The sequence below is a fragment of the Gavia stellata genome, chromosome 1, assembly GCF_030936135.1.
Source record: "Gavia stellata isolate bGavSte3 chromosome 1, bGavSte3.hap2, whole genome shotgun sequence".
Lineage (NCBI taxonomy): Eukaryota > Metazoa > Chordata > Aves > Gaviiformes > Gaviidae > Gavia > Gavia stellata.
This window is the reverse complement of record NC_082594.1, coordinates 15,512,097-15,536,162: the sequence shown is the minus strand read 5'-3', so window position 1 is coordinate 15,536,162 and position 24,066 is coordinate 15,512,097. Positions and strand designations below refer to the sequence as shown.

General features: G+C 37.5%; 1 protein-coding gene across 1 annotated transcript; it reads right to left on the bottom strand.

Moving 5' to 3' along the window:
* Window positions 1-691: 691 nt before the first annotated feature.
* CFAP300 (cilia and flagella associated protein 300) lies at window positions 692-22,359 on the bottom strand. The gene is made up of 7 exons (XM_059824988.1): window positions 22,250-22,359; window positions 21,684-21,765; window positions 19,953-20,025; window positions 14,100-14,266; window positions 11,661-11,833; window positions 5,217-5,283; window positions 692-823 (listed from the first exon to the last, which is right to left on the bottom strand). The coding sequence occupies exons 1-7, from the start codon at window positions 22,357-22,359 to the stop codon at window positions 692-694; spliced, it is 804 nt and encodes a 267-aa protein (XP_059680971.1).
* Between the last annotated feature and the right edge of the window lie 1,707 nt (window positions 22,360-24,066).

Genomic DNA, 24,066 nt, shown 5'->3' with positions numbered 1-24,066 from the left:
GGGTGCGCCCCCACACGCGTCCCGCCCGCGGGGCGTGAGGCGGGGGGCTCGGCCCGGGACGCCCGCCCGCCTCTGGGCAGCCCTCTCCCGCAGCGGGGGCAGCCGCGGGGCTGAGGCGGTGGGGCCCGGCCCTTCTCGGGGTGAGGAGGAGGCCGGTCCCGGCCTGCCGGCCATCGGCCCCCGCCTCACCTGGCGGTGGCGGGGCGGCCGCGCCCCGGGCGGCGCCGGCCTCCCCGGGGCTGTCCCCGCGCGGGAGGAAGCGGGGGCTGGGGTGAGGGGCAACGGAGGGTGGGAGGTCGGTCGGGCCGGGCCGGGCCGGGCCGCCTGACGCACTTTCTCCCGATTCCGCAGAGATTTCACTGAGTCCAGAGCCTCTCTCTGCATTTATGCGCCGTGGATCTGAAAGGCTGGTTCATAAAGAGACAAGATATCTAGAGAAATACCTTTTATTACATAAAACGGGTGAGGGAAGGGGGGACGAAACTGCCAAGAAAACAGCTTCAACAAGTATGCCTTTTAAGTACAGAAAAACTTTTGTCACTAACCGCATAGTAACATCTACGTGAACCATTGCGAGCGTGTGATCAAGGAGCACATCCTTCCTCCTAAGAAAGCTAGGCAATTCCTACCTGAATTCGTGCAGAGAGAAGGCCACTGCCATTACAAACCTGGAGAACAGCCAGGTTTATGACTAGTTAGTGAATAAGTTTCCACCAAAACAGTGATACAGAGTATGCACGTGTCGCTTGCAGGGATCCACAATCAAGTAGGCAAAGGTCTGCTCGTGGCTTTTGCTTGAAGGGTAACATAGGCCATTATCATCCTGAAAGGAAGCAAAAAAAGAGAACAGTATTAGTGACAACATGGATACCCATGAGAGAAATCATAAAATCTGAATGAAATGTATTATTTTGTTCCAATCATAACAGTTTATTTCATGGCAAAATAGAACAAATACACCATAGCTTATTTAAGCAGCATTATGTCTCCATGAGGATCCTGACACTACAAAATGCACAGTAATTCTGTCTGCATAGTTCAAATAACCTTGAGGTTAATGTAATACTAAAATAAAATGTAAAATTAAACGTGAGCATGGTTTTACACAATTAGAGCCTAGCATACAGATGATTAAATATACAAGGGTCCAATCATGCTTCCTTTGAAACAGAAGAATATTTAGGAACCCTATGCCAATACGTAAAGCTGTTCTATCAGTAATTCTTTTTCACTTAACATTTGCTAATGCATCTGTTCAGTTTCAAGTATTTGCATTTAAGGAAAACCCTCATTATGGCTCTTACTAACAACTTTGAACTGTTACTGAAAACAGTTTGTGTGCCAGTCCTCAGGAAGGATTTGAAGAGAATGTAGGCGCCTAGCTCCAAAATCCCCATTCTGAAAAAAACATGCTCAGCTGACAACCAACACCACAAGAACTGGGCTCTTCAATTTAACATCCTACGTCTGCCCATGTCAATAAAAGCTGCAGCGTTGACAGGGCAGCACAGCTTGACACACGCTTCAAATCCAGTAGGGACTCGGAAAGTAGATGGGGGGATTTTTGAAGGGTTGGGTTTTTTTATGTATTGTCTGGTAATTGAACATCTAAAAGATAAACAAATATGTGGCCGATACCTCCTTTCTTTTAAAACATGTAACAGTTTCCTCCTGCTCCCCAACACCTTTATAAAACAGTTGAAGAGATGTAGGTTCTGTTCCATTTTTTTGCCTGAGGGAGAGCGCTATATTGTCCATTTTCTCCAGGAAAATTTTAAATTCCCGGACTACAGACTATTCCAGATTAGAGGCACATCTCTCACATTCTTTTGTTGAAGTGGATTTCCATTGCATAAAGTAATCCATCTTTTCTTGGACTGAGGAAACATGAAAACTGTAACCTCTCTCAGAGATTAAAGCAGTCAGCTTTGAAGGAAAAGGTCTGGGTTCCAATTTCTGCTCCAAGGACCATTAGTGAATTTTATCCAGTAGCTGTTACTGGCACCCCATTTTTTCTCCTGTTATTTCAAAGAGGATGAACCCCTTACTATATGTTCTGGTGACTTCCTTTGGGGGATTATTCAAGACCATAAATCTTAAGATAAGCACCACCATAAAAGCATTGTTTAAGACAGGTAGAGATTTGATAATGTTTATTCACAGCATTTTCCAATGGTAGTCAAATGCCACAAGCTAAAAATAGCATTCTATTTTTAAGCAGCGCAGCATACAAGCTCTGTAGCTTCAATTTTAATATGCCTAGCTCTCTTCAGATGATTTTTAGGGATACGTGTATGAAACACTGGAGTCTTGATTGCAGTAAGGAGAGCAAGCTTTAAGATTCTACAGTACTCAGCATCACAGTGCCTTTGGAGTTTGATCCAAAGATAACCTAAGCTCATGCATGAAACCAAAAAAAAGCAAGAGAGGACCAACATCAAGATGTGATTGCTAGTTAAACTTTTTTCCCATTGCTGCTGAAGATCCCACCCCTGCAGTCCTTATGGAATCGACCGATGTCAGTTGAGGTTTTGACTGTTTAAAGGCAGTGTTAACACAGTAAAAATTCGTTCAACAGCTCAAGAACAAAAACGAGTTAAGTTCTGGTGATGAGGCATTTCAAGAAGCTCCAGAATATACCAAACCTGGTATCAGGAAAATAATAAATACAATCTATTTAAATGAAAAGGGTTCTTAAATTTATTTTAATTAGTAAAAGGCCATATAAACCCTAAAATACTTGAGCACAAAGGCTCTGGAATTTACACAAACTTACTCTGGTTTTTAGAGCAATAGGGTGCATGTACACGAATTAACAATCATACGAATTCCATCTGCAGTGTGGACTTCGGTTCAGACATGCAGGGGGTCTAATGACTGATTTACTGATGTTAGAGTAGGATCATTTTATTTTTTCTTTGTAGGAAATAGATAATCAGATAATCAGCTGATGATTTAAGAGTACATATGCTTCGCATAATGCATAGCATAATACAGAAACAAAGATATTGTTGGACATATCTCAAAACTGCATCATTTAATCAACAATTTTTTAAAAAATACATTTTGAATAAACAATGCATTACACTGATTTCTAACACTGCCATAGTTGGGGTTCAGATAAAGATAGCATCCAAATACTTCAGCTGTAACAATGTTTCATTACATGCAAGCCCCAAAGCTCTCAAGGGTATTTGGAGTTCAACAAAGTACTTGGTCACAAGATTTAAAATTATTTCTCTTGTGATGCCCAGGTCTATCAAGTTTTGATGCTAAACAGATCTACAGACATTTATAACTACACCTTAATACCTTGAAATACTTACATATCTAATAGTGTGCTTTTTGAGATACTGTTTCCAAAACAAGGGCTTCTTAGCCACAGCTTAAAAACCAAATAAAAAGGAAGGGATGGTGTCAGGATGGTGTTACCTGAAGTTCTTAATTCCTGATTCCATTTGTACTTGTGCAAATATACAAGTATATTTATTTGTCCATTTATTAATCCAGCTTGCAAAAATGTATGTTCTTCTAGCTTCTCAGCTGCTCTCCAAGTCGCCTTTACCAGAACAGCTCTTTTATAATTTATATCAGTCTAAGAGGGTATATCCATTTCTTTCAGATACAAACCCAGAACACATGGCTTAAAAATTGTCAGCTCAACATTAAGATTATAGTAACACACTCTACAGTTATTTACCAAATGAACCCAGACACTAACGCTACTGCAGAAATATAGTTATCTCCTTGACAGAAACTTTCCAGCACAAGCACAGGACATTTGTGCTCCAGTAGGTGCCCTTCCTGTAATTTCCGAGTTTAAAGAGTTTTGATCCATAAAGCCATCAAACAATCTAGACATACCCGTTTAAGCCTTTCTCTACTCTGAGAGAAAATTCTTCAGAAAGTTCTTTAGTGGAAACCAGAATTTCAGAATTCTCCTTCACCTCACAAATTTTCAAAATGTGCAGTAAAGCCCAATTTCCGCACAAGGCTACAGGGAGGATAGCCTGCTCTGTGTTTACACTAGATTTTCTTTTGTTCATCCACTTTTTTGTTTTCAAAAAGTTGCCAAAGTTTGTCTTCTTTTCTTGTCTTTTTTTTTTTTTTTTTTTTTTAATACTGATGATATTTAATGTACGGCAAAGACAGGTAAGCTCTTAAATATCATGCATCCACCTAAACATAGAAATCTGCAAAGTTCACATCAATACATTTGATTCAGAGATGCGGAGGAAACAGTAATAACAGCAGAACATCAAATTATCAGGGTTTTGCTTTTTTGTTTTACTTTTGTTACAGTCTGCAGCCTAGTAGAAAGGTAAATTTTGACATGCCCATGAAGTGCTTATTTTCAAAAACCTTTCAAAAGCCTTTTATGAATCACACATAGTACTTAAAAGATGATGACCCACAGATGAACAACTGGGCTATTGGCAACTTACAGGGAAGTTTGTTCAGTCTGAAATGACATCAGCTAGTTCTTTTGAAAGTGGGTACATTATCTGACATTTAATTATTACATATTCTGGTTACTCAAGAAGAATTTGGAGTAGTTCATCCTACTGTAACAATTAAATGACAGAGATACGATGAATCTAGTAAACATGCAGCCAGTTCTCAAAGTTATCTTGATGGTAAATGTATGATTTTGCAAGAGAAACAGACAGGAATGAGACTTGACAAGGGAGGGGAAAAGAGGTTAGCAGTCATCTCACCACCCCAGCCTTTTTGTATACTAAACTTCCTTACAGTCTTTACAGAAACAGATGCAATACAAGCTATTCAGAAAGCTCTAGCAACATTTCTAAAAACAGAACTATACAAAGTCAAGAGTGGATTCTTAATCCGTACTGCTATCTCAAGTAGATCTAAAACCAGAATTACTCAGACCTAAAGATATGTTTTTTTCATAAACTCGTTTCTGGATGACTATTATGACTTCAAGTGTAATCCAGTAAACCTATTTTTAGTAAGCTACCAAATAAAACTTTAGTTGGTGGTTATTGGTTATTGATGAAGAGTTAGTAAAGAGGACAAGAAAGCAGGATGAGATCAGGGAAAGAGTTAATGAATAAAAAATTACAACAACTATGGAAAAATAATCCTTTAAAATGGAATATTATGCTTTCTTTGCGTAAATGTCAACTCGTTATTTTCATGTTATGCAAGTTACTTCCAGTAAAATCCTATACCAAAAAATTATTAATACTTACATATGCAGACACTCTGAAGACTGTAGAAATAATACGTATTTCTTTTGTTTCAGGATTCTTTTGGACACTGAAATACAGGGGAATAACACATACTTAATAAGTACAGTAAGCACTGATTATTAGACTCTTTCATTTAATAAATAGATTTTTAACATATGCACTGTGCTCTTGCTCAAATTTGATCAAGTTCAAATTAATAGTTAAAATTCAACTCATGTCACATTGACCATGAAAAGGTATGTTGACCATTGTTAGAGAACATGGCTATTACAACATTTTACTGAAAACTATTGAATGTATCTAGTCATCTGAGTTGGTTTCACTGTTTTCAGCTGCTAAATCACAGCAATATTACCCAGGCCTAGATGCCTCCAATACAAAGTTTGCATTTTGATAGCTATGAAAAGTTATTCAGCTAAACATTTTGTAAAAATCTTTTCACATATTCTTTGAGAAAAAAACCTGCTAAGTGAACTGTGTCTTAATACAGACTACAAGAAGTAGCAGCAGTACTGGTGAAGAAATGCAGACTTTAGCTCATTTTTAATCAATATATATTTATAGTTTAGGTTCATTTTTCCTCCTTTAGCTCATTTTTAATTAATATATATTTATAGTTTAGGTTCATTTTTCCTCGTTTGGACTACAAGAAGTAGCAGCAGTACTGGTGAAGAAATGCAGACTTTAGCTCATTTTTAATTAATATATATTTATAGTTTAGGTTCATTTTTCCTCCTTTGGAATGTTGTATATATAGACAGCTATGCAACTTAGGATGGTATTAGTTCTGAATTTTTATATTTCTAGACTGTGTTTGTTGTGAAGACTGCCATTTCTTTCATCACAATTACTAATAACATTAAGATATTATTGCAAAGGCATCTCAACATATTTTAAAGTTATGTATTTTTAAATGTGCCATTCTTCCTCAGGTCTGCTTTAAGTGATGCTTACATTTCTTCATAAATTAGATCATGTAACTTCTACTAATTTATCTAATTTCACAGATTCCTATTTATATTAACTCACTGTGGAGCAGTTGAACCTTATAAATTCCATACTTACACAGTTCCAAGAAATGCATAGGTCAAAACCTGCCTTGTCACAAACAGGTTCAGTTCCCGGGAAAGGTCCCAATGTAGCCAAGTTGCTAGAGGACGTGTGTTAAACACAGCCCAGTCGTACACCGCACCAGCTCCAAGCTGTCTGTGACAGCAGTCCCCTATTACTACTGCTTTCATAAAGCTTCTTTTTATAAGAACAAACAAACCCCAAATCAACCAACATCATCTTTGTTGATTCAATCTCTCTCCAACTAATAAAACAAATTGACTCTCTGATGAACTGATTTCATCCGTAATGACACAGTCACATATGAATTAAGTCTATACTGTGAAGTTGATCTTTCCAGTGGTGAGTCAGTACCAAGGCTTTCTCAGAATTTTTTGTTGCAGCTGATGTGCTGATATACTCAACAGTGGATTAAGATGGCATTGCTGAAACTGGTACTGGCCCCAGATGTCTGCCTTACCACCCCTCTAGAGATTACTGCCTTCCCAGCAGGGACAGCTCAACTGGTTCATGACTTGGCTTCTGAACCACTGCAGTTTACAGACCAGCATATTCAGATAAACCAACATGGATGTCAGTTTATGCTAACATACCGGGCTGTAAACTGCAGCAGTTCAGAAACTGTTAAACCATCTCTGCTGAAAGAGTGACAACTTTCAGAACAAGGTATAGAGCGTTAGTGGGGTTAGCACTTTCTACCATATATCACCACCCCCAAAAGCTACAGTTGTACTGAAGTTACTCTGGCTTCATATTCTTGTGTCTGAAAACAATGCTTTCCATTTCTGGTTTCTTAATTTTTATGTCATATATATCTGGGATACCAAACTAAGGGGTGACAGACAGAGCATAAGTCTTCCTATTTATTCCACTGCCTTGAGAAATTTCCCCCTTGTAGTTAGCTTCCTGTAAGTCATTTTTCAGACTGAATGTTTATTTCTAGTACTTTGGTTAATTTTTAAGGCAAAATAATGTATCTGCCAAAATCAGATGAGATTCTTCCCTTGCTGACTTGAAAGAAACCAGGAGATTGCCTTTGACAAGCTTGTTTGCTCTATTTCTTTTTTTTTCCTCCTAAAAGGTTTTAGAAAAAAACTACCTTGTCTTCTTGAAGAGGATAGTATTTCCTTAAAAATAGTCTTAATACTCCCCTTTGCTTTTTCAAATTGTTAACTTTGAAACTATTCATTGAATATGGTAGTTCCTTCATCATTTTAATGTGCATCTATTCTCTTTTTATGAAGAGCACACTTCCTCATCGTCTCTCAATTCACTTTGGGTTCTATTTATATACTAACCTTACTGGCAATATTTTATTAGGCTTTCCAAACATTAAAAGAACAACTCAATGCTTTCACATAAATTCATTTATTAAGGGAGAAAGAGCATGGAGATGGCACAGAAGGAAGGAGAAGAGAACAATATCTACAAGATACTACAGCAGCTGTCACCACGGAGACACATTGTCAGAAAAATTAGGGGTTAAGTACAGAAGACAAGATTTATCAACAAAGATTCATAGATTATATTTTCATTAACAAGTTTTTGGCATGTAAATGTATTCTTTAACTAAACCAAAAATACGACAACAAGGATTTTGAAATTATTTAGGTTACACAAGATACGACACTTAACACTAAAACTTTGTATGGATTCAACTGGTCACAGACTCATTACTGCTGGATTAGTAACAGACAACAAGTTGTGCATTAATTCATTAGGAAGTAATTATTACTCTTTTTACAAAGGAGAAAATGCCTGCCCTTTAATAGTTGTATTTGGAAGTTCCTAGCTGTGCTTGTAAAATATCTAGAGTGGTTAATTTCAAAAGATTATTGCATTCTCTCATAATAAAGAAATATACATGGAAATGCTTTAATAAATCTCAAACCTTTTGACACTATTTTGAATGCTAGGGCCTTGGAGTTAGTACTCAGGAAAGGCCAGAAGAAAGGCTGTAAGAAAGAGAAGTGGGGAAAAGCTCATAATAGGTCTGGCACTCCCAGCACTAAAGACACTTTTGTGGAACTCCTCATGCCAAGGCCCTTTTCCATAAGAAAAATTGTTACAGGACCACTCAGTGGTGGTTTATAAATATATCACGATTAGACTAAGTTCATCTGTGGGGACTAATTTTTCAATGCACATCAGCTAGCAGCTAATAATTATTGTACTATCAATTTGGTTTTCACCAAGGCTTCTGAGCCCTCAAGACATAAAAATTAAAGCTTAGAAGAGTACAGTTTACAGATTTTTTTAATACCACGAAAAGTTTTTCATATCGCTTTACAAAGCGTAGAAATGCTTTTTAATATCACTTTACAAAGTGTAGATGCGATGGCAATCCAGGATGAAAAGAAACCAGATGGAGGATAGCAGTCTAGAAAATAAGAATTTAAAGAATAGTTGGTTTTCAACAGGAATTTGAAGGTGAACTGTTTGGTAAACAGAATTTAAGAGACCACTACTCTCACTAGCAATTGTTTACTGAAAATAAGAGGTCCTAAGAAAGTAATTTTCATTGCTTTATTTTCTGGTGTAATTTGTGCAAAAATGAAGTAAGTAACACAGTGCACAGCATGGACTAGCAATTAGAAATTAAGTCAAGACTGTGCCGTGAGTGTCCCTCTTCAGAGCTGCATTGCTTATCCTTTCATTGGCTTTTTCTATCTTAAGATGGTGGTAACAAAACAACATCATTTTGCATAAACTGGGTGCAGGGGGAAAGATAAAGCAGGAGACAACCGTGATTGTGAAGGGGAAGGGAAAGTCTGAAATGTCAAGGTCAAAAGCTTTTCTCATGGGACCAACAAAGAACTTAATATCAAAGGAGCAAGGTAAAAGATTTAGTTAAATTGTGAGTTTCTTTTTCAACTGCTAGTCAGTGTTAATGCCAGCTCCACTGGCAGTGAGAAACCAGCAGACATTTATAGGCACAGAAATGGAGAGACACACAGTAGATAAATATTGAAGATCAGTTATGTGACATGAACTGAGTAGATGTACTTCAAAATTTTGGAGGATAGAAAGCAAGCTGCCAACTGGGGAAAAAAAAAAACAACAAATACGCAAACACCAAAACCCAGAGGAATGGATCTTGAAAGGTTTTCTTCTGGTACTGTATAAAGGATAGAAGTAGCACACAAGAGAAAAATCACAGAAATATATAAAGGGCCAATAGTGAACAGGTTGAGGGTACAGAAAAATCAACCCAAAAAGCGTGATGAAATTGTGGGGAAGATTGTGGCAGAGGCTTTTTTTTTTTTAAGTAGGAAGAACTATTTGACATCCTTATCGAATTTTACAGCAGGAACAGGAAAAAGAAGGGGAAAAGGTTTAAGGAGATAGGAAGGTAAAGAAAAGGAGTGGCTTAGAATAAAACTTGAACATGTTTAGAAGAAAACAGCTCAAGAGCAAAGGGAAGCAATAAAGTGAAGGAACCGATTGGATTTGCGCTTTGTCCTAGGTCAATTCAACAATACAAGAGCAGAAACAGCTGTAGTCAATGCAGAGTCAACTAAGGCGAAGGATTAGAGTAACAAACAGCTTATTTCAAGTGCAGAGTGAACAATTTAAAAGAAAAGGAAGGGTAGAGCTGAAGCACTGATGGATCATTTTATGTCACATTCTGTATTTCTGAAGAATCCACTTGATTTCCATCTACATATGATATGAAAATATCAAAACTAATCACACTAAGCAAGCTCTGGTGACTAATCACAGTATTCAAATTAATACATGCAGAATCTAAGTTCATTGTTTCTAAAAAATCTTCTTGGAATATTGAAAACGCTCAATTTCTCTGGTTCAGTGGTTTCTCTAAAGTGTCAACTGTTCTATTGCTACTTTAATAATTTATTTTAGATGACCCTGGGAAACAGCACGTGACTAAATCAACTTGCACCCTGAAAAGTACTGACCATTAGAAAATCTGAAAGCTGCTTAGAAATTATTAAAGATTTGTAAGCTTCTTTGGTTAAGTATTATAAAAAATTCCAAAAACCAGCCAAATATTTTTTTTTAAATATTTTGTTTGGATACAGCAATCTATACACAAGTGCTACAGAAATAAAGAAATATTCAGGTGATTAAGAATCACTGGGTCTAATCCTTTCACTGTATCTTTGTTCAGACATATAAATTTTACTCTTAAGTTTATCCAAAGACATTTTAAGAACAGACTTAATGACGAGTACCTCTTACATGATTTTTTTCCTAATATGTGTATAATCTTAAAATAGGAGATGAAGTAACAATTGGTCATCACACCATTCCAAACAGAGCTGAGAAGGAAGAAAAATATCAATTCCTACTTTAAGCAATTTGAAGCCTTTGTAGTGTACATTGTAGTGCATTGCTTAGTATCCACATTATCAGAGTTCTTGTACTATCTCTCATTTCAGAGGTCTGCAATTGCGTCAGGTTAATATTGTTCTTTATGCTGTCCCACAAATAATACTTATTATGAGTGGCAAAGTATAATATAATATAAAATTTTAGTAATATCATTGGCGATCTTCATGTTCCCATTAGCTTAGCTACGAATGAGTCTTTGCATAACCGATAACTACATTCCACTTCCCACTAACCAGGAAATAAGAAATTTTGTGAATCGGTGAAGTCAGCATACGGATATATCAAAACAGGGCAAAAAATTGCCTTTTATTTCTGAATTAGAACCTCTGAGCAATCACCTCTAATCTCAAGAAAAAAAACTAAATAAGATTTCAAACAATTCCATAACACTAGACCTGGCAAAATAATGTGTGTTAGTCTACTGTGTCATGTTAACAGTCAGATTATATCACCCTTAGCTTTAAGGTGCAAGAAGTGTATTTGTGGAATTAAGAATGCCAAAATCCAACTGTATTAAAAAAAATAATAATCAGCTGGAATAAAATATATACAGAACTAAAAATTTCAACTAAAGTATTTAAATTTTTAAATCCTAAGCCAAAAACAGCTTGAAAGTAGTCCAAGACTATACATCCAAGACTTAATTGTTGATATTTTATCAATGACAGTGGGAACACAATCTGGTTCCAGTGCCATGCTATGTTTTCAGTAGACGATTATTACAGAAACAAAAGTCTTTAAAATGGGAGTGAATTATAAAACATCAATGTCCATATATGTAATTTAAAAAAAAGTTTTTATCTGGGACAGATACCATTAAAATTGCATATATTTTGCCACTGAACTACTACCATTGTTACACGGTATTTTAATAGTTGAAGACAAATAAGCTTGCAGATTGATTAAATAACAGCCCCATTTTTGACACAGTAATCCACAATAAATTTACACAAATCGACACAAAGTATATATGCACAGCACAAACATATGCAATTGTACAAAACAGAAAACACTTACCTCACCAAGTCTTTATATAAAGCTTTTGTAGTTTCTAAGTATGGGCCAACTGCGTCTTCAAACTGGCAAAGAGTTCCTCCAATGCAAAGATGCTTAAAAAGACAGAACAGAAATTCCTTGCGATCTAATTGACTGAATAAGTCATAATGGTCTGAATCTTCTAGAAGCAAGACCTTGTGGAACAAGAAAATAACAAACAAGTCAAATTTCTTATTTCACATTAAGTTTATAAACAATGCAACTACTTTGCTGTATGTCACACAGAGTTTACGTGCATATAAAATATATGAACTAGGGATGGAAATAAGTATGTACTTCTCTCTAAATCCATCTTCCAATGATGCAATTATGTTCAAAATTTATAGATACAGTATAAAGCAGAATCACTGTCAGATTTGTGCCCACAAGATATAAGGGAAGATTTTTCAAGAGTCTTGTTATTCACTGGTTAACTGCTCATCATGCTAATGAAACAATCAATAATCTGAAAATAATCTAGCTATATTTGGTATGTTGATTACTGCCAATTAGTTTGTCTTTCGTAACTTTGCCTACATTTGCTTTTTTACTCTAAGTTTACGCAGTTATCTCACATTTGTAAAGGAATCCCAAGGATCCTCCCAAGAGGAGATCACTCAAACTCACATCATTCTTTATTGCAGACTCTAGTGAGCCTTTACCTGTAGCCTGGATAAACCAGACATGCTATCCAGCTGCCTCCATGTGTCTCACCTGCCTTTTGCTGCAATATTACGTGAACACAGAGGACTTGCTAGATTAGTCCCAACACTGCGCACTGTAAGGGTGAGCAAGAATTGTAACTCAGTATGGCTACAAGACGTTTGAGTCACATCAGCCAAACTGCAGATGCCAACCCAGGCAAACTGGTCAAAGCTAGACATGAGCTTACCACGCTCTGGTCCTCTTTATAATATCACTACACAACCTGACTAAAAAAGGGCCTGGGCAGCAACTGTTGTTGACAGCCACCTCATACCTGTCTCAACCCTTCTTGCTTGAAGCAAGAGAAGACATGGCAGGCAGGAAAGAAACATGGGGTTTTGCAGCTGAGGGCCACCCTCTGACACCAGGAGATAGACAGTTTGCTGCCCCCTGCAGTCTACCATCCTAGGGCACTGACTAATTTAATCTGAAGTTTTGACATTGTTCCTGGAAGATTTTGACTTTTAATCCTTTCTGCCATCTTAGGTCTTACGAGTAGGAATCACGTTCATTTCAAACAAATGTGAATCCTTCAACTTGCAACTTGCAGAAACACACATCCCTTCCAAGGAAAGGAAAATGTAGAGACTGAAACTCCAATGATTTCTTATTTTAAATGTTGCCTCTAACTTTCGTACATCCAATACACTTGATTTTCAGAAAACATTTCACATGTACCCAACTTATAAATAAATACATAGTATTTTGAACTGCTAGGCTACAAACCACATCTGAAATTCAAACATGAGCTTGAGTTCCCTCCTTTTCCCAGAACTTTACAAGACAGACCAGTATTTCAGGCCACATCCTGTAACCAGTGTCACTGGTTCAAATAGATTGCCTTCAAAGGATTTGCCAAGTGCAAATGAGTGCAACTCTGTAATTATTAAGTACTTATGATGATTATATATACAAGGAAGAGCAAAATCCAGTTCTCCCACACTATGCTTTGCTAATGCTAAACAAACATAAGTAAAAAAAAAAGTTTTAGCTTATGAAGTCAAAAGAAACACTTACAGTGAAGACATATGTTGATTAAGAAGGTGCCACTGTTAGAGAGATTCTTTTTCAGAATAATCTGCTCTCTGACACCTCCACTGGAGTATAACAAACAGTTTTTACCTTGCAGGCCTGTTCAGGAGTTATATTTAGTCCTTTTCCAGTGTTATGCTGAAAAATAATTTCCCTTTTCACAGTTTTCTCTTCTTTGTTTCAGTGAAAATATATGAAGACAACTTTCCTTAAATGTCGTCACATATGATATGGTCAGCATTCCTGGCCAGGAATGCTTCAGGATGTAGTTATTGAGTACATTTAATTTCATCAACTACCTGGAAGGTTGGGTGAACCCACAGCTCTGGGTATCATGGGCCCTTTCCATTGGCATCACTTGTTTTCCCCTCCTAGGCAAATGAGTAGCTGCATTCTGCTCCCCCTGCCCCCGCCAACCACTGACTATTTGAGACAAGGGTGGGTAGGAGAAGGTTTTACCTTTTTCTCCCACACAAAAAGGAAAGAGGGCCCACATGGAAAACAGCCATTGCTTTCACACATTCAGGCACTGCAGTGCCTCAGTTGTTTCTATCACATGGCTATCGATGCCATTTTTACCATTGAAAGTATGTATTGTCAGAAAAAAAAATACCGAAAAATGTGTCCTTATGGTACCTAACAGAGTATGAAAAACTATAAGAAATTATTTATTGTTATACTGACCTTCCTTAATTCATCAGATATGAGAATATCATTGTAATAGTCATCGTAACATTTCACAATATCTCCAGTTTCTCTAACAACTCCTTCAGAGTATAGCCGATCAAAAAATGACATGGAAATCTGTGTACAGGGCACCACTGTAGCTTCAATTTTTGTCACTTTGGTACCTGGAATACATAGGAAGGCTTCACTCCATGTCTCTTGCAAGAAATAAAATCAGAGAATTCCCATGTACTAATGCTTTTACAGTAATTCATAATTCAATATAGCGTGGAAATAATCATCTTCTCTAAATGGTTGTGTGTGGCATATTCTTTAAAAAATACAGATCACATAAGTATGACTCAATCACACAGTCCTTCAAAAAACAAAGCAAGCTAAGAAAGAAACAAGTTTAAATAAAACATTAAATCCATCTGAATGCTACTTTCTATTAAGGCTCATGTGTTGGCTCCCCCAGTTGGTAATACTGTCAACCGAAACAAGTAATAGATGAAACACCATGTGAACTCAACATCACGTTAGATCAAACCCTTAGAAAATCATATTCCACAGCTTAAACCTTAAAGAATCTGAGGACAAATACCAAATTTGGCGTGATGAAGTACAAATGTCAATAGCTGCTAACAGCACCCCACAAAGTAAAAAACAAAATGAAAACAGCCCTGACGAATTTTTGGTTTGTTAAATATTATATCCAAACTTTTTGAAAAGTTATTTTGTACCTACTGTAAGCTTTACTAACCAGCTATTTCAGAAGATGAAAAACGTACTACCAGCACTTCCTGTATGAATCAGGAGTATTATCTCTAATCATTAAGTGCAGAGTACATTTTTCTATAATTTCTCTGCTTGCAAGTCATCCAAGGCTTGATCCTGTTGCTCATAGATATCTAGTGCCACTTGAGATGCCCTACAGTGTTTTCCTTAATGAGGTATCAGTCCATAAGGGCACATATCTACTCTATATACAGTGGTACGTCTACAAATCCATATGCGTGGTGTTGGATAACCTATGGCATCTCAAACAGCATTAGACTCCATGTTTAAGAAGCTTTGGACTCAGTCCAGTTCCATCTGCTCTCTGTGGTCCAAGTGTTCAGACCAAATGTTAGAACATATTCTCTACTCATCTCCAAGTCCCCCTGAACACCTTCAAAGCGCTTACGAACAGGAGAGGGGAGGAGAGCACGAGTGAGCATGAGCGTGAGTGAGCACACAATACAAGGGCAATGTGTCTTGGCAGAGGTAATATTCACAGCATTCTTATCTTTTCTCCTCTGTAGTTTCCCTTGATGGGAGACTGGTCAACAACATCACAATATCCAAAGGCTTTTGACCATATAGTTAAAGATAAAATTAAGTGGTGTCCTGCCAAACTGACCTAAAGGATCATTAAGACTAGTATTTAGGAAATGTCCAAATTTCACTCTACGTGACAGTATTTCAGGAACAGAAACATGCCAAAAAGGGATGTATGAATCACAATGCTTCCAAGAGCACCTATCATTTCATTCTGATCCTTATCTTTGCAAGCATAGCATAACCTAACCTTTCTCTTGCCCCCACACTTCCAAAAAGTCCTTGGGATTTCTCCCATATATTATTACATGGAGATTATTTAGTCATAGGTTAAACAGGACTGGCATTTTGGTATCTAAACCCTGGTAAACTGTACCATCTACCTGATCAACACTAAGAAAAAAATTAAAGAGAAGTTACAAGTTGATGGCTTGAAAATATGTCTACTTAAGCTAAAAATACTGGCATGAAATTTTATAATTATTTCATTGGGCCAATGTGATGTAAGGAAAATAGGCTATACAGAAAACCTCAGCATTTAATAGCTTGGCTTCACATCTACAGATATGGTTACGAAAAACCTTTCTTTTATTAAAGAAAAAGCTTTAGGACATTCTCCTACCTGTCCACATAGTGAGTATCAAAAAATAATCAAGTTATGTAACCAAAATCACAAGTCAGAAAAAAACATGACTTACAGCCTCACAACCTAAGAAAAAAAACAAATGGATTTTTATTTATTTATTTATGCTTCCTCCCACCCCCAGACTCCTCTAACTTCTAATTCTCCAGCTTCCTTTCACAGGGATAGAATTTTTATTTTATAAGAGATACAGTAAGAGCTAAATCAGCCTCTAACATAGAAATTATTTTGTAAAGACCTATGAATCAAAAACTGAGTCAAGACTAATAAAAATCAGATGTTAAATGACTTGAGAAAAAAAGACATCTTACATTTTCCTAGTTATTAAGCTCAAGGTATAAGGAATCGAGCTATTTATAGGGCTTCAAATTGTTAGGATTTTATTGGGGGAGGGGCAGGAAAGCAGACACACTTCTGCTCTGAAACAAGATTTTATGAAAACTTTCATCAGGAAAAAAAAATCACGAGCTTTGTAATGTATTCAGTAATCCAGAAAACCAAACTATAAATGGAAAAGTTTAAATACACTGGAAGCTCCTATTCTCCATTTGAGAGGTGAGATTTGAAATTGGAGATTCAGAAGTTCCTGGAAAAGAGTGACCAGTTTTTATAACACTGTAAAAGTGAGCAATAAAATAGGAAGAAGAAATGTCTTGACAACTCTGCAAGTGGAAAACAAAGAGCTGAGAAGTATTGAAGCAGATTAAGCTTATAACAGCTAGCTCTGGAATACCTATAAATTGCTGCCAATGTACTTTTAAATGAACACGTTGCATATCTAGCATGGGGCAGATAAACCCCAGGTTAGGTATATTTAGAATTCCTCCAACGTTTAAGAAAGATTTTTACCTCAGGGAAACCTCTTGCAACTTACTATTTATAAAACAGTTTATATATAACAAAAATAAATCAAGTTCAGTGCTCTGTACTAGAAAGATGGTATTTCAAAAGTAAAAAGTGCAGGTTGATGATTTATAGGTTCAAATGACACCTAAAATTTTTGCAAATTATAACCTATAACAATAGTCTAAAAAATAGCTGATTTAAGATTACCTTCCAGATTTTAAAACCCCATTCCAAAGACAGTGATCTTAGAGCTTCAAGTATGTATGGCAACTCAAGAATCTTTCTTAGGCAAATACTAAATTTTTATTTACACAAAAAGACAGTAACCCTATCCCTTTGAAGATAACTTTTCAAGTGTTAATTGAGCTTAAGCAGATACAGTCCTGCTTCCCCAAGACTGCTGACAGGTGCAAGGCCAGTAATGTGTCCAAGGAAAAACTACTATTTAGTTTTCATTGCAGCTATCTAAAAATACAAGACTCAAGACATAAGTTGGTATGCATTAGATTTGTTCCTTTTGCTGCTTCTATTTTAGAAATATGAGAGTAACAGATGAAGGGGGGGCTTAAAGCACATGACAGAACTATCAGGTACACTGCCATGCAGCCAGGAAGAGGGGTAAAAATATCCCTACTACAACAGGCGTTGTGGTGTGAGAATAGGTAATTAAGTGCCTGTCTGATCAGATGAAGCAGACTAGATAATATCCTTGTGTATTGTTTACCTAAAATGTTGTATTTCAAGTAATGTTGAAGCTGGGGTCCTTGAGGCGATGTACTATTGTGGGATTCTACCAGGAATCCCAACATGTGGGGGAGCTGAGGAGAGAGGTACGTGTTGCACTCCTTGGGGACCCCATGTTTTATGCCACCTTTTGATCTAACAGATGGAGACTGAGGATATTACAGTCTGAAAATATTAAGGTGGGGATGAAAAGCAGTCAAGAGAAATAAAAAATGAGATTAAACACGGGGGAAAAAAGTAATAAAGAACTTTTGGAAACAGATTTTAGGAAAAGGAGATAGACAAGTAACAGAGAAGAGGTAGAGATAAATATGAAAGTGAAACCATGCTCACTGAATTAAAAAGAAAAATAAATTCTTAGTGAGAAGGTAAAAGGGGAGCACAGCTTGGAAAAAGTCAAAAGGATTATGAAAACAAACAGTCTTGTAAAGTAATATTATATTGATGTCTTATATAATGCTAACATCTTTCTGTGGGTCCATAAATACTTTCTGCCCAAGCTCATGGTGGGGAGAAGGGAGATTTCCAAGAACCTATCTAAACCCCACTTATATTATGCATCCAAAATACCTCTCCTCTGTAAAAAAACCCTAATATTTTTGTTTGCAGGAGAATAAATATAGTATTTGAATCAACCTAGATTATGTAATTTTCTTCAGATTTTCTAAAAAGCAAAATAAGCCCATTTCCAGTGTTTTCTTTCAAGAACAAGAACTTGTTTTTAAAAGAGTTACTCCACAGTGCTAAGTAAATGGTATATCTGGATTAATATATTGGCGCATCTGAAGAAGAAAATACTAGAAGATGATTTTTTACCTCCTCCCACTCAAAGCTAATTCTTACTATATTTTCAAAAAATGCACATGAAGACTAAGTATAGAAAAATGTGCCAACATTCCTCACCAAAAATAGGCAAAGAATGGGAAGATGAAATTTTAAGAGCAAATGGGGTATACCAGCTGTTCAGGATTTAGAAAGGGAACCCTTCCAGTCCTCAGAACAAAATGCATTACTTCTGCGCTAAGGAAGACTGAGCAGAATCAGGAGTTAAGCTGGGATACTTGGCAAGTGACCCTTCACTCTTAACACGAGGTATGTAACCTACTGACCTTCACTACAAGGACTGGCAACTCATAGGCTAGACAGATAGCCTAAAAAAATTCTTGCCTAAAGCAGGAAAAGTTTTACCCACGGTTTGAAATATGTTTATTTTTCTTCTGCTTGCCAGAGTGAAAAAGAGGTACCTGAAGGGGGACTTGAGATATTTTTTGCATCTTATATATTTAAATTGTTTTAGCAGCCGGATACAGTGTTTGGAAAATGGATTTTGCTGACAAAAAGGTGGCAATGTCTAGTGTCATTGTATATAGTGGGGAAAACCTATGCCAATTCCAGAGAGTTGAAATGGAAAAGTTAGAAAATTCCCAAAGCTCCATTAAATATTTACACACAGTAAAGTATTTGCAGACAAACCAAAAGAACTGAGGACTTCTCACTACCTCCTTTTAAAGTATTCCTATAAAGGAAAATCACTTTGGCGATATCAGAGTTCACATTATGCATAAAACCTCATTACATTATCACATGCAGTTTCCACAAAATGTTGTGTCATTTACATAATCAAAAACACAATTTCAAAGTGGTGCCATAAAATCATGTGCTATTTGCTTTTGGTCTTTCTCCTTTAGTGTCTCATCTCTATCTACAGACATAATCAAGTGTTATAAGCAGTTAATGATATGGCAACAAACCAGAAGTCAACCTTATGCCATGATTGCAACTAGAGCAACATATCACATGGCTCTCTTTCTGCGCCCAGATCACTTTTGTTGTGCAGATAGCATATTTACACAAGCTCAGGGGTGTGCTCTAATCTTCTGCTCTCTCAAATTTAATTTGTAACAGAGCGATAATCTTAGATCTGTCCTAAGTAAGATGGTTGCATCTATAGAAGAGTGTCTTTCTCCAAATATTGTATGAATAAGGTGGTACTATAATTCCACAATTAATGCAGTTGATTATGCCTGGATACGTGATCAGATCAACTGGATGTCACAGACCATTCAGAAACACTTCTAGTAGCTTGGTTTATGGATTGATGCAGGGGTCAAGGAAAAGAAAGTATAAAATTTGACGATTTAGTAATAAACTAGGTAAGAATCTTTTCTTATTATTTAGTAAAAGAAGCCATTCTTTAAGGTATTTCAGCCAGGTAAAGATACACATTTATAAACTGTCATTATTGCAAAATGGTAAATTAGAGGAAAAGAGTTACAACACAGACTTTTTTATTTAAGATCAATTTATTCTAAATTTACCCAGTGTAGTCCATTGTCCTGAAGCTGAGAGCAACTTTAAACTGGAGTTCACATTTTGATCATTAAAAAATGCCTATAATATTCAAATAAGAGAATACAAGTTAATGAAATGAAACATAAAATCATCACTTACAGTGCCTTGGATATTTTCAAAGCAAATTATAAAGATCCAATTAGTAAGTAGAATCTGTATGATCTTTCAGTTTGGATGCTAAATATCACACCACCAAATACATGTTTTTGTAACTTTGTGTAGCCAGTGTCTTTTATATATCTTCATGTACATATTTATATATGAAGTATTAAGGTTTTACAGTAAAGCATTTTTAGTCCAAGAACACAGAAAAAGGTTGAATGAAATCCTTGGAATTACAGAAAATGGAAGAAAAGATCACAGAACGATGAAACAATTCTATCTCTGCATGCAATGTTGTTGAAGTAAAAAATGAAATGTTAAGTATGATTGTAAAATTTGTAATTAGTAAACAAATTTGAAGCTTGTAGAAGCGTAGAGACAAACAAAAATTATTAGATACAGAAGAAATCCATAAATTATTGAAGGGATGGAGGAGATGTTCCAAAGTAAGATTTGAAATATTTAATCTTATTGATTTATCAGTTAAAAAAGGAGACATACATAGTAATGTTGGTAGCTGACAAGTTTAGATGATAGATAAGCCAATTAAGAAAACCCACACTCATATATATGCATACAAGCAGAGTGAATAATCACTGGAGAACCTGCAAAGAAAATGATGTTTTTTTCAGTCTCTGCACCACCAAATCCCTTTATACCTCTCTGGGATACAAAGAGATTAGACTATATAATGTAACGGTCCCTTTGTTCTCAATTAATTCATAGCTACTCAGAGTTCATCATTTCATAGTGATAATTTTACATTTTTAATTCAAAAGAGACAAGCACTGAGAAGGTAAATGCGTATTTTGTAAACTTCAATAATTTGAAATGTTTATCGGTGGGAGATGAAATATTGGCGTATTTCTGTGTGAATTCCTTTAAAATACAAAGAAGCTGAATTCTTTATCCAGGATAACAATATAAAGTAGACATACAACAAATCAAAGAGTTGTTTTTAAAACAACAGATGTAAAAACCACACTGTTTTTAAAACCACAGATTATTATTTTTTCTGTCTGCAAATACGTGAACAGATTTCACTTTGCAGACAACAAAAGTGGAGGACACAAGATCAGCGAGAGACTTGAGTCTCAAAGAGCTGAGCGCCAAAAATTCCAGTATAAAGCAATGGTATCCGATAGATTTTAAAATCTTACCTTTTCAGATATATGGTGCATATGCATGTTTAACTGCACAGTGTATTTACTGTGACAAAACAGTAATAGCTGTGAGCAAGGGTACCAACTGCATGTACACTGGTTAAAATCTCTCCCTGGGTGGACTTCCCAATGTTAAATGCGGTGGCCAAGATCAGCATCCAGTTCAGATTCCCATTCTTGGGCTTGAATGACTAAATTGTTCCTTCTTAAAACAGAGTAACACTAATACAGACTAAAATATTTTTACTGGACAATACAGTTAACCCACAAAGTAAGACTTGAGCACCACACCTAAATCACCTACTTTCGAGGAGATAGTGAGCAGGTGAATAGCATGTTAACGCTGCTACAATGTTTGCCATTACGTAGTTTTCCAATAGCTGTAATTTCATGGAAAAAAATCAACTTAAAACATAAAGGACTTAGAACTACCGTAACAAATTCATCCTTTTGATAGGGCTTAAACTGCTGGTCAAAACTGAACGCTTGTGCTGTGATCCTGCCTTGCATGGACCTGAAATGGAAAAATGAGATTAAATATTCTGCAGACATACTAGGTACTTTGCAAATTTGCCTAAGTACACTACATGAAGTCCTATTCTGACTAATAAGTATGCTTTTTTCTTTCTCTTTTTTTCATTTTCACTTATAACCGCCAGCCACCCCTCCTTGGAGGGGTGGGGGAAGCACAACCGCTGCTAGAGCAGCATCAGAGCAACGCTGCGAAGCTGAAATAGATCTTGGCTAATTCTGGAAGACAAGGATAAACGCCTTGCACCTCAGAACAAGCCTTTTGCACGCGTGAAAAATACGGAGGAGACTTCCAGTTAAAGGGGAAGAGGCAGGGTCCCGCCGCCGCTTCAGCGCGGGAGGCGTGAGGGCGTGGTGACGGCCTCAGCCCTCAGCGCCGCCCGCGCTTTCCCTCCCTCCCACCCGCCTCTCATCGCTCCCCACCACCCCCAGCGAGGCGCCTCTGGCAGCAGGCTTTCCCCTCCCACCATTTGAGAAGTCGGTCCCCGATGTCCCTGTCCTCGAGGCAGGAGAAAGCTTTCTGGGGCAGGGAACGGAAAACGAAGCCCGCCCCGCAGCGCCTGTCCCCGGCGGACATCTTCCAGCGCCGGCGGCGGCTCGGCGGTTGCTGTGGAAACGGCGCCGCGCAGGCGGTGCGCCGCCGGCGCGCTGCCGCCGCGGGGCTCAGCCCCGCTCACAAGCGTTCCGCCGCCCGGCGGGGCCGCCGCTCCCGCCCTCCCCGTGAGGGCCGCAAGGCACTGCTGTCCCCGTTCTGAGAGGATTTCTTTGATTTTCACCTCTAAAATCCCCTAGTTAAACATCAGTCTTCTCCCCCTGCCCCTCTGCTCCTGTCTATGCACCGGGAAAACTCAGGCTTGCCAAAGAAGAGCCTCGCAGACCGGCACGCAAAGGCAGGGACTTCCATTGCTGGCTTAATCAATGCCACCCCCAGTACCATAATGCCAAGAGGAATTATGAAAAGCGCAAAGTTATGAATTGCGAAGCTCTGAGGAATCAGGGCTGCTTCTTGCTTCCCAGGGTGTTGAGCCATTTGGAAATAGCGAAGCCGTGCTTTCAAGCTCTTCCCCGTGGAAAATTTAAGGAAAGTACATTGTTACTTAAGGAAGTTATTTCTAAAAGTCCAGTAAAGCAAGAGACACCTTGCAAAATTTGGGGAATTTCCTGCCCTTTGCAGGGACAGCAGTGAGAGTTTAAGGCTGCTGCACATCTCACGCTATACCCTTTAGCAAGCCACCCCCCTCCAAAACCAGCTCTCACTTTGCTGCAAATCTCCAAAAATGTCATTTTCCCATTAATCTGCTGCTCAGACTAAACAGCAGCCCTGTTTCTAAGAAGTTTAGCAGTGGTTTTGTTTGTCTCTAATTAAAAAAAAAATAATAACTAAGCTGAATCACATTCGATTTGATTAGAAAGCAGAAGAGAAAGGTGCAGCGTGCCACGACGGCGGGGAGCAAAGCTGAAACTGCCGACGTGCACTCCCTTGTCTCACAGGCCTCTAAAAGCCGTCCTACAGATTTAACTTGTGAGACATGTTAGTCAAACAGGCTTGTACCAAAGGAATCCAGATGAAACAGATATCATAAGCCTGTTAAAGAAACCCTGTTTTCACATAGTTTCTGTAGAATTCATTGCTCACTAAATTTTGTAGAAGAGTGCTTACACCAGTGGGCTGCAGTTCAGCAGACAAAGTTCTTGTGTAGCAGCTCTGTGACATTTAAGGAGCCATTCCCCTGTATCTTCTCCATTCTGTTTTCTCCAAGTGTTTTCCCACACATTTCCTTTTTTTGTTCCAAAAAATTTTACTTATACCTGAACAATGATAGAAAATAAAGCTACTCTGTACTTCAAGATGTTTAAATGGTACAGACCATTCAAGAGGGGATAAAGAAAAAGTGTGCCTTTCTTCTTAGTATTTAAATATGATCTAAAGAGGAGGCACCTGAAACAAATTATTACAACCTTATTCTCAACACGTCTCCACCTACTCCAGCACTACCCCATCTGTTAAATTCCTCTTGCCACTAATATTACTAGCCAGAGATTAAATAGCCAAAGTGAAAGAACTGGTTTGGGCAGGGAGTGATGCATAGCAACAACTACCAAACACATAAATTCTCAATTTTGAGTTGTGCGGACTCAAATACAGGATTAAAAAAAAAGAGTGAAACTTTAGGTCTTTTGGGTAGAAAATTCCTACTGACTTTTGTGAGGATTTTCTCTGTTTAAAGTGTTGAATCAACAAGCATATGCTTAAATCCTACTGAAATCTGGAGTGTTTAAATGC

What these genes read in the sequence shown, in the direction of transcription:
- CFAP300 (XM_059824988.1), bottom strand. Translation starts at nt 22,359, where the DNA reads ATGTCCGCCGGGGACAGGCGCTGCGGGGCGGGCTTCGTTTTCCGTTCC. An exon ending in AAAAGGATGAATTTGTTACG is followed by an intron (nt 20,026 to 21,683) that starts GTAGTTCTAAGT and finishes TGAATATTATAG; the next exon opens with GCATTTTTTAATGATCAAAA. An exon ending in TATCTGATGAATTAAGGAAG is followed by an intron (nt 11,834 to 14,099) that starts GTCAGTATAACA and finishes TTGTTCCACAAG; the next exon opens with GTCTTGCTTCTAGAAGATTC.